The sequence below is a fragment of the Mustela erminea genome, chromosome 19 (genome assembly GCF_009829155.1).
Source record: "Mustela erminea isolate mMusErm1 chromosome 19, mMusErm1.Pri, whole genome shotgun sequence".
Lineage (NCBI taxonomy): Eukaryota > Metazoa > Chordata > Mammalia > Carnivora > Mustelidae > Mustela > Mustela erminea.
In genome coordinates this window covers 18,693,226-18,704,880 of record NC_045632.1, presented here as the reverse complement: position 1 = coordinate 18,704,880, position 11,655 = coordinate 18,693,226, and the positions used below count along the sequence as shown (strand labels likewise).

Genomic DNA, 11,655 nt, shown 5'->3' with positions numbered 1-11,655 from the left:
AAAGAAAATGGAGATAATTGATATAACTGATAGAGTAAGTGCTCAGAGTAATGGCATAAAGATACTCAGAAGAATGGGTGAACACAGTGAGAACTTCAACCAAAAATTAATAATAAATAAAATCTAAGAAAGTACCAAACAGAAGCCACAGAACTGTAAACAATAACTGAGCTGAAAATACATTAGCGGGTTAGAAAGATTCAACAGCAGATTAGATAAAACAGAAGAAAGAGTCAGTGATTAGGAAGACAGGGCAGGGGAACTCACACAGACAGAGCAGCAAAAAGAATAAAAAAATTTTGAAAAGTAAAGATAGTTTAAGGAACCTATAAGATAATATCAAACAGAATAACATTCACATTATAGGAGTCTCAGAAGGAGAAGAGAGAGAGAAGAGAGAAGAAAACTTATTTGAAGAAAACTATGGCTGAAAACTTCCTTGAACATTCAACCAGGTCCAAGAATCCCAGAAAGTTCCAAAAAAAGACGACCTCAAAGAGATCCATACGAAGACACATTTATAACAAAAATTTCAAAAGTTAAAGAGAGAATCTTAAAAGCAGTGAGAAAAAACAACCTGTGTAAATACAAGCCCCCCCCCCCCCATAAGACCATCAGCAGATTTTTCAGCAGAAATATTGCAGGACAGAAGAGAGTGGTGTAATATATTCAAAATGCTGAAATGAAAAAACTTCCAACCAAGAATACTCTAAATGTTATCATTTAGAACTGAAGGAGAGAAAAAAAGAGTTTTCCAGAAAAGCAAAAGTTAAAGAAGTTCATTGCCACTAAACCAGCCTTATGAGAAATGTTTTTAAAAAAGTGCTTATGCTGGAAAGAAAGGGCACTAATTAGTAACATGAAACAAATGATAGTAAAAATCTCACTGGTAAAGATATATGTAAAAACACAGTGGATTAATCACAAAGTTAGTATGAAGGTTAAAAATAAAATTAGCAAAAATTACTAGACTCATAATAATTAGTTAGGGGACATACAAAAATAAAAAAATGTAGAATGTGATATCAAAAACATAAAATGGAAGTAAAAATACAGAATTCTAGAATGTGCTCAACTGGATGGCTCAGTTGGTTAAGCATCTGCTTTTGGCTCAGGTCATGATACCAGTGCCCTGGGATCAAGTCCCGCATCAGGCTCCCTGCTCAGCAGGGAGTCTGCCTCTCTCTCTCCCTGTATATGCTTTCTCTTTCTCAAATAAATAAATAAATCTTTTTTTTTTAAAGATTTTATTTATTTACTTGACAGAGATCACAAGTAGGCAGAGGCAGGCAGAGAGAGAGGAAGGGAAGCAGGCTCCCCACTGAGCAGAGAGCCTGATGCGGGCCTCAATCCCAGGACCATGGGATCATGACCTGAGCTGAAGGCAGAGGCTTTAACCCACTGAGCCACCCAGGCGTCCATAAATAAATAAATCTTAAAAATTTTTTTAAATGTTTTCAACTTAGCTTGCTATCACCTTAAAATATATATATATATATATATATATATATATGTATATATATATATGTATATATATATATATGCCGTTATATGTGAAGCTCATGGTAATCACAAAGCAAAAACGCAAAAGATGAAAAAGGATTCTAATCATAACACTAAAGAAAGTCATCAAACAACACAGGAAGAGAGCAAGGAACAGAGAGGAACTACAAAACAGCCAGATTGTTAAGCATTGGACACTTAGACTCAGGTCATGATCTCAGGGTCAATGCTTAACCGACTGAGCACACCCAGGTGCTGCATGTCATCATCTAATTTATTATGTTTTATCTTCACACTGAAATAATCTTTTACTTTTTTATCCATATAATATCTGTTAATGAAAATCAAGAGCATTGATTATCCAATAAAAATGATTTGGGGGTGCCTGTGTGGCTCAGTGGGTTAAGCTGCTGCCTTCGGCTCAGGTCATGATCTCAGGGTCCTGGGATCGAGTCCCGCATCGGGCTCTCTGCTCGGCAGGGAGCCTGCTTCCTCCTCTCTCTCTCTCTGCCTGACTCTCTGCCTACTTGTGATCTCTCTCTGTCAAATAAATAAATAAAATCTTTAAAAAAATGATTTTAGAAATGTTAAAAAAAACAAAAAAACAAAAAAACAGCCAGAAAACAATTAACAAAAAGAGAATAAGTATATATCTATCAATAATAACTTTAAATCATTAAGTGGACTAAATTCTCCAGTTGAAAGTTGTAGGGGGTACCTGAGTGGCTCAGTCAGTTAAGCATCGGACTCTTGATTTCAGCTCAGGTCATGATTCAGGGTTGTGAGATCAAACCCTGTGCTGGGTTCTGCACTGGGTGTGGAGCCTGCTTACGATTCTCTCTCCCTCTCCTTCTGCCCCTCCCCTGCTCTCTCTCTCTCTCTCTCTCTGTCTCTAAAACAACAACAACAAAAGAGACATAGAGTGACTTCATTGATTAAAAAGAAGAAGAAAATCCAGACCCATTTATATGCTACTTACAAGAGACTCACTTCAGATGTAAAGTTACACACAAACTAAAAGTGAGGGGATAAAAAAGATGTTTCATGCAAATGAAAGAAAACAAACAAACAAAAGGTTGGTAACTATACTTATGTCAAACAAAATAGATTTTAAAATAAAGACTATGACACCTGGGTTGCTCAGCTGGATAAGCATCTGCCTTCAGCTTAGGTCATGATCCCAAGGTCCTGGGATTAAGCCCTGTGTCGGGCTCCCTGATCAGCAGGGAGTCTGGTTCTCCCTCTCCCTCTGCCCTCCCCTCCATGTTTGTGTTCTCTCTCTCAAATAAATAAATAAAATATTTTTTAAAAGACTGCAATAAAAGAGAAAGATGGACATTACGTAATGATAAAGAGTTCAATACAACAAGATCTAACATCTGTAAATATTAATGCACTCAATACAGGATCACCTAAATATATAAAGCAAATATTAACAGGGAGAAACTGACAGTAAAACAACAGTAGGGGACTTTAATAAGCTACTTACATCAATGGATTGATGATCCAGACAGAAAATCAATAAGGAAACATCAACATTAAGTGACACATTGACAAGATGGACTTGATAGATATACAACAGAACATTCCATCCAAAGCAGTAGAGTACACATTCTTCTTAAGTGCACATGGAACATTCTCTAGGATAGATTAAATGTTAGGCCACAAAGCAAGTCTCAATAAATTAGAGGACTGAAATCATATCAGGCACCTTTTCCAACTATGCTAGTAGGAAGCCAGAGATCAATTATAAGAAGAGAACTGGAAAAAAATCACAAATATGTAAAGATTAAACAACATGGTACTGAAGAATTAGTGCATCAATGAAGAAATGAAAGGAAAAATCAAAAACACATTGGGACAAAAGAAAATGGGACTACAATATACCAAAATCTATGGGATATAGAAAAAGCAGTTCTAAGACAGAAGTGCACAAGTGATACAAGTCTACCTCAAGAAAAAAAGAAAAATCTCAAGTAAGCAATCTAACTGTACTGAAAAAGACCAAATGAAATCCAAAGTTAGTAGAAGGAAGGAAATAATAAAGTTCAGGGCAGCAAAGAAATGAAATGGAAACTAAAAAGACAGTTGAAAGGACAACATAACTAAGAGCTGATTCTTTGAAAAGATAAACCAAAATTGACAGACCTTAAGCTAGACTCACTAAACAAAAGTGAAAGGGCTCAAATAAATAAACCAGAAATGTAAAAGGAGAAGTTACAACTGAAACCACAAAAATATAAAGGATCATGGGATGCCTGGGTGGTATAGTCGGTTAAGTGTCTGACTCTTGGTTTTGGCTCAGGTAATCATCTCAGGATTGTGAGAATGAGCCCCACATGTGGCTCCACATCCAGTGTGGAGTCTTCTGGAGATTCTCTGCCCCTCTCCCTCTGCTTGTCCCACTTGTACACATTCTCTCTCTTTAAAATAAATGAATAAATCTATAAAGTTTATATATAAAGGATGATGAGAGACTACTGTGTACAATTATATGCCAACAAATGGGAAAACCAAGAGGAAGCAGATACATTTCTAGAAATATAAAATCTCCCAAGACTGGATCGTAAAGAAACAGAAAATCCCAGAAGACTGGTTACTAGTATGGAGATTGAATCAGTAACCTAAAACCTCCAAAAAAAAACAAAAGTCCAGGACCAGACAGTTTTTCTGGTGAATTCCACCAAACATTCAAAGAAGATTTAATACTTATTCTTCTCAAACTCTCACAAACATTTCAAGAGGAAGGAATGCTTCCAAACTTATTTTTATTTTATTTTTTATTTTTTATTTTTTTTAAAAGATTTTATTTATTTATTTGACAGAGAGAAATCACAAGTAGATGGAGAGTCAGGCAGAGAGAGAGAGAGAGGGAAGCAGGCTCCCCGCCGAGCAGAGAGCCCGATGCGGGACTCGATCCCAGGACCCTGAGATCATGACCTGAGCCGAAGGCAGCGGCTTAACCCACTGAGCCACCCAGGCTCCCCCAAACTTATTTTTAGAAGAAGAATGAGGGGAGGGAGGGGAAGAGGGAGGAAGAGGAGGAAGGAGGAGGAGAGAGGGAAGGGAAGGAAACGAGAAAGGAAAGAAAAGGAAAGGAAAGAAAGGGAAAATTAATTACAGGCTAATCTGATGAATAATATGATGCAAATCTGATGCAAAAATCCTCAAGAAATTCAACAATACATTAAAAGGATCATAAACCATAATAGAGTAAGATCTATTCTAGGGATGCAAAGATGATTCAACATTCACAAATCAACTAACACAATACACCACATTAACAAAATGAAGGATAAAAGTCATATGATTATCTCAGTAGATACAGAAAAAGCATTTGACAAAATTCAACATCCATTTGTGATAAAAATTCTCAAAATGTAAATAGAGGGAATGTACCTCAACATAACAAAGACCATATATGAGACACCTACAGTTAACATTATACTCAATGGTGAAAAGCTGAAAGCTTTTCCTCTAAGATCAGGAAAAAGACAAAGATGCCCACTCTCCCCACTTTTATTCAACATAGTACTGGAAATCCTAGACAAAGCAATTAGACAAGAAAAAGAAAGAAGACATCCAACTTGGAAAGGAAAAGGTAAAACTATCATGGTTTGTGAATAATATGGTTTTGTATATACAAAACCCTAAGTATTCCACCAAAAAACTGTTAAAATAAACAAATCCAGTAAAGTTGTCAGGTACGAAATCAATGTACAAGAATCAGTTGCCTTTCTATACATTAACTATTATTGGAGAAATTAAGAAGTTGACCCTACTTACATGTGCATCAAAAAGAAAATATCTAGGAATAAATTTAACCTAGGAGGTGAAAAACTTGTACACTGAAAACTATAAGTCACTGATGAAAGAAATTGAAGGAGACTCCAAAAAACAGAAAGATATTCTATGCTCATGGATTAGAAGAATTTATATTCTTAAAATGTCCATATTACCCAAAGCAATCTATAGATTCAAGGCAATCCCTATCAAAATTCCAATGGCATTTTTACAGAAATAGAACAAATAATTCTATTCATTTTTTTTTTAAGATTTTATTTATTTATTTGTCAGAGAGAGAGTGAGCGAGAGCGAGCATAGGCAGACAGAGTGGAAGGCAGAGTCAGAGGGAGAAGCAGGCTCCCTGCAGAGGGCAAGGAGCCCGATGTGGGACTCGATCCCAGGACGCCGGGATCATGACCTGAGCCGAAGGCAGCTGCTTAACCAACTGAGCCACCCAGGCGTCCCAGAACAAATAATTCTAAAATTTGTGTGGAACCCTTAAGGCCCCAAATAACCAAAGCAATCTTTTTTTAAATTAATTTATTTATTTGACAGACAGAGATCACAAGTAGGCAGAGAGGCAGACAGAGAGAGAGGAAGGGAAGCAGGCTCCCTGTTGAGCAGAGAGCCCAATGTGGGGCTCGATCCCAGAACCCTGGAATCATGACCTGAGCTGAAGGCAGAGGCTTCAACCTACTGAGCCACCCAGGAGCCCCAATAACCAAAGCAATCTTGAGAAGGAACAAACCCGGAGGTACCACACTCCCTGATTTCAAACTATACTGCTATTGTAATCAAAATAGTGTGGTATTGGCAAAAATAGACACATAGATCACCAGAATAGAACAGAGAGCCCAGAAATAAACTCACATGTATATGGTTAATCAATTTATGACAAAGGATCAAGAATATATAATAAGGAGGGGTGCCTGAGTGTTTCAGTCTGTTAGACATTTGCTTTCGGTTCAGATCATGGTCCCAGGGCCCTGAGATCCATCCCTGCATTGGCCTTCTTGCTCGGTGAGCAGTCTGCTTCTCCCTCTCCCTCTGCCTACAGCTCCTCCTGCTTGTGCTCTCTCTTTCTGTCAAATAAATAAATGAAGTCTTAAAAAAAGGGGGGGGGCTGATAAATTGGACTTCATCAAAATAAAAAAAAACTTAAAAAAGGAATAGAAAATGAGGAAAGAACAGTCTCTTTAATAAATATTGTTGGAAAAAACTGGACAGCTACATGCAAAAGAAGGAAGCTAGACCTCTATGTTACATGATACACAAAAATTAACTCAAATGGATTAAAGACCCAAGTATAGGACCTGAAACCATAAAACTCCTGGAAGAAAATATAGGCATTTAGCTCTTTGACATTGGTCTCAGCAACAAATCTTTGGATTTGACTCCAAAAGCAAAAGGCAACAAAAGTAAAAATAAACAAGTGGGACTACATTAAGCTAAAATGCTCTATACAGCAAAGAAAACCATCAACAAGATGAAAAGGCAACCTATGGAATAGGAGAAAATATTTGAAAAATATTTTTCCAATAAGGGGTTAATATCCAAAATATATAAAGAACTTATGCAACTCAATAACAATAGCAAAAACAAACAAAAACAATAATAAAAACCCAAAACCCAAAAACCCAAACAAAAAACCCCCCAAACCCAAACAAAAAACCCCCAAATAACCCAATTTAAAACTGGACTGAGCATCTGAATAGACCTTTTTCCAAAGAAGACATACATATGGCCAACAGGCACATGAGCAGGCAGAACCTCAACATCACTCATCATCAGGAAAATTCAAATCCAACCCACAATCAGATATCACATTACACCTGTTAGAATGGTTATTATTTAAAAGATAAGAAGAGGTACACGGTAGTGAGAACGTACAGAGAAAGCAACCCTTGAGAACTGTTGGTAGGAATGCAAACCGGTGCAGCCACAATGGAAAACAGTATGAAGATTCATCAAAAAAATTAAAAATAGAGCTACCATGTGAACCAGCAGTTCCACCCCGGGAACTTATCTGAAGGAAATGAAAACACTAATTTGAAAAGATATATGTATCCTTACATCACTGCAGCTTTATTTACAATGGCCAAGATACAGAAACAACCTAAAGACTCATTAGTGGATGAATGGATAAAGAAGACATAGTGTATATGCACAGCAGACTACTATCAGCCATTAAAAAAGAATGAAATCTTGCCATTTGCGACACTATGGGTGGACCTCAAGGGAATTATGCCAGGTGAAATAAATCAGACAGAAAGACCAGTACCATATGATTCCACTTATACATGGAATTTAAAAAAACTAAGCAATGGGCACCTGGGTGGCTCAGTGGGTTAAGCCTCTGCCTTCGGTTCAGGTCATGATCTCAGGGTCCTGGGATCGAGCCCCACATTGGGGGGGTGGTGTCTCTGCTCAGCAGGGAGCCTGCTTCCCCCCCCCACTTCCTCTGCCTGCCTCTCTGCCTACTTGTGATCGCTCTCTGTCAAATAAATGAATACAATCTTTAAAAAAAATAAAAATAAGATAAAAAACTAAGCAAATGAACAAACAAAATAGATATGAAGAACAAATGGTTGGTTGGCAGAGGGGAGGAAGGTTGAGGGGTGGGTGGAGTGGGTGAAGGGAGTCAAGGGGTACAAACTTCCAGTTATAAAATAAATAAATGGAGATGTAATGCATAATATGCTGACAAAGGTCAATAATATTTTGTTGCATATTTGAAAGCTTTTAAAAGAGTAAATCTTGGGCGCCTGGGTGGCTCAGTGGGTTAAGCCGCTGCCTTCAGCTCAGGTCATGATCTCAGGTTCCTGGGATCGAGTCCCGCATCGGGCTCTCTGCTCAGCAGGGAGCCTGCTTCCCTCTCTCTCTCTCTGCCTGCCTCTCCATCTACTTGTGATTTCTCTCTGTCAAATAAATAAATAAATAAATAAATAAATAAAATCTTTAAAAAAAAAAAGAGTAAATCTTGAAAGTTCTTACGACAAGAAAATTTTTTTTGTAATTTTGTACAGTGATGGATGGTAATTAGACTTATTGTGGTGATTATTTCACAGTGTATAGAAATCTTGAATCATTACATTGTACACCTGAAATGTATATAAGGCCATATTTCCATTACTTGAAATGTTAAAGTCATTTTGTCAAATTATGTTGAATGTTAAAGTCAAAATGTCAAATTACTAATAGAATGTAACATTATATTAGTTTCAGGTGTACAACATAATATAATATATAACATATAATATAATAACATATTTTATTATAATACTATGTATAATATATATTATGTGTGTGTGGTATTTATATGTCTATGACTTGAATCGGATTTTAATATCAGGTATATTAAAATTTTGTCAATAGTCAAAACACTGTTTATAACCTTGGATTATTTTATTTCATGTACCAACTTATTAAACCATGCAAAATAGCCATAAAAAAGACACAATTTGTAATAACGTGAAAAATCAATTACTCAGGAATATATATTATAAAATATACATACGATCTCTATATTAATAACTGTGCATTACTGGGAGAAATTAAACAAAGCTTACCTAATGGGAATATTTATGATGTTCATCTATTAGAAATCTTCATATTGTAATATATTGATTCTACCCAAATTTAGCTTTAGAGTCAACGAAGTTCCAATTTATTAAAAAATAGGATTTGGGGGGGATGGAAACTACAAGCTGATTCCAGAATATTTATACAAAAGGCCAAGAATAATCAAGACAATCCTGAAGAACAAAGCTGGAAAATCTATACTACCAGATATGACTTTTTATAAAGGTATAGTAATAAAAATGCTGTGACATCGGTGCAAGGACGGACAGACAAATTGTATCTGTCAGAGTCCAGTGAGGACACAGAAACAACACTAGTGATGATGTTGACATGGATGGCCAAAGCCAAGGTTTTACATTTGGTCACTCCTGAATATCAGGTGCCTAGGAGGACAGAGGCTCAACCTTTCCAGTCCCCGATATGTCCCCAGCACCACCTGCCCACGGTCCGGCTCGGAATAGACACAAGCAGTTCCTACTGAATGAACCTCTGGACAAGCCAGTGAAGAGACCCCTTCCTGGACAGATTGACCATGAATGCTTATGGGCTGGGAGACAGAGCCTGCGTTTCCTTTGGAAGGCGAACCCCTGCCCCAGGGGGCACAGGAGACAGAGCCTAGGCGAGGGTCAAAGGCAGGGCTGATGCCCTGGTCCCATCACCTGTAGATGGAGGCCAAGGGGCAGGTAAGCCACATGTTGTTGGTCAACTTGCCCAATGGGTAAATGTCAAAGATGAAGTATGGCTGGTTGGTTTCCTTGACATGGTCGCAGGGTGCAAGACAGGCTTCCACCTGCAGTTCAGTCCGCAGACGGCTGGAGTGCGTCTTCTCCCCTCTCAGGTAGAGCCAGCACGGCATGGCTTTTTCCTGGGGCTCCTCGATGTAGCAGTAGCCCAGCCGCTTCCGCTCCCCAGGCTCCCCGCAGCGGTTACAGTCCTGCCAGGGTTCCCAGTGGGTGAAGACGAGCACACGACCACCCAGACTCAGGGTCTCGTTCTGCAGGGGCTTCTGGCCCAGGCCTTTGTGGGTGATGTGCAGGGTGCTGACATCTTGGAAGTCAATCTCGTACTCTACCACAAGGGCATTGTCACTGTCCTGGCAGTGATAGAGGCCTGTCTGGGAGGGCTGAGGGTTGGTCAGTTGAAGGCTGCCCCCAGGAAGTTTCTTTATGTTTGGCACAGAGGAGATCAGGAAGGGATCTTCCCCCAGAATGGGAGAGAAGTACCAGAGTGCCTTGGGGTAGTCACATTGCAGGACAACATCATTGCCCGAGACTAGGGCCTGCTGGCAGAGACTCTTATAGGAACATCTGATTAATATCTCTGCCCACAGACTGGGGAGAGAAAGGCTAAGCAGCCACAGGGGGGCCAACATGGTAGCCTGCTACAAAAGGATGCTGGGAACCACCCTGGGCATTATGAAGTCACCCACAGAACTCGGGCTTCAGCCCTGAGTGGAATGAAACCTGGTCCTGCCTCACTTTCTGGAGAAACAGAAATCACTGGTCTGTACCATCTCTAAAATCCACTAAGGAAATACAGCAAGGTCCTCCTGTCTCATAACTCGGGAGGACTGCTTCATTAGCATAGCACCAGATCAGCTCATGGAGGTGGGATGGAGGTGTTTTCTAAGTCTTTGGTCCCTGTGCTCATGTATCCCGTCTCCAGAGAGATCTCTCTTTTTCCATTACTGACCTTGGCGGCATCTGAGGTGGCATTGAGAGAGGTGTTCTTCTCCCCTCATGAGCAGTGTTTTTGGCCTTCTTCCTGCCTTCCAAAGTTTGGGATCTAAGGATTCTTAAAAGCCTCCAGCCAACTCCATTGCAAAAACCCACATCTGCAGTTTGGCTGAAGATGTTCCCCATCGGGCACCTGGGTGGCTCAGTTGGTTAAGCAACTGCCTTCGGCTCAGGTCATGATCCTGGAGTCCCAGGATCAAGTCCCACATCAGGCCCTCTGCTCATCGGGGAGCAGGCTTCTCCCTCTGCCCCTTGCTCCTTTCATGCTCTCTCTCTCTCAAATAAATAAAATCTTAAAAAAAAAAAAAAAGATGTTCCCCATCTCTCTCCCTCTCTCTTTCTCTGTCATTGCAGAAACACTGTATCAGGCATCTGTGGAGAGCCATATTCTCCATCTCTCTCTCACTGAGCCCTTTTGCCTACCTGGGAGTATCTTAAGGATTTTCCAGGAGTATCTTAATTCATTCAGAGATTTTAACAATGGTTAATAATAATTTAATTCGGGCTGTACCCTTGATTTTATCCTTGGCAGAATGGGAGTGCTCATTGGATTTTGTCTCTCAAAGGCCTTCCCAATTTTTGGCCAATTTTAGTGAATTTTCACTCCTATTCTGTATTCCAACTGTTTCCCTCAAAGCTGCAAGTTCATGAAGTATATTATTTTGCCTTTAAAAGTATCTCAAGCAACAGTCTCCATCCTGCTGCTTTCAAAGACATTTTCCTGTTCCCTTTGCTCTGTGTCAAAGCCAATGCCATGCATTTTTATTTTTGGTTACAGCAGCATGTCACTCGGGACACTGATTTCTGTATCATTCAAGGTAGTCTATTTGCTTCTATAGCAAACTTACCCCAAATCTCAATGACTTGCAAAAACAAATGTTTATTTCTCACTCAAGCTCCTTGTTCATGGTGGGTTGGCATTATAATCACTCAGGGAACCAGGATAATGGAGCAAAGTCATCTCAAACATTTCTAGTTTCATGCCAGAGGAGGAAGAAAGAGAGATCTGTAGGATTTCGTGTCTACCATTAAATGTTCTGGCCTTAAA

General features: G+C 39.2%; 1 protein-coding gene across 1 annotated transcript; it reads right to left on the bottom strand.

Moving 5' to 3' along the window:
- Positions 1-9,526: 9,526 nt before the first annotated feature.
- LOC116578993 (protein FAM187B-like) lies at positions 9,527-10,748 on the bottom strand. Its single transcript, XM_032323764.1, has one exon. It carries the CDS (start codon positions 10,241-10,243, stop codon positions 9,527-9,529), a length of 717 nt encoding a protein of 238 aa, XP_032179655.1. The 5' UTR covers positions 10,244-10,748.
- Positions 10,749-11,655: the final 907 nt, after the last annotated feature.

What these genes read in the sequence shown, in the direction of transcription:
- LOC116578993 (XM_032323764.1), bottom strand. Translation starts at nt 10,243, where the DNA reads ATGTTGGCCCCCCTGTGGCTGCTTAGCCTTTCTCTCCCCAGTCTGTGG.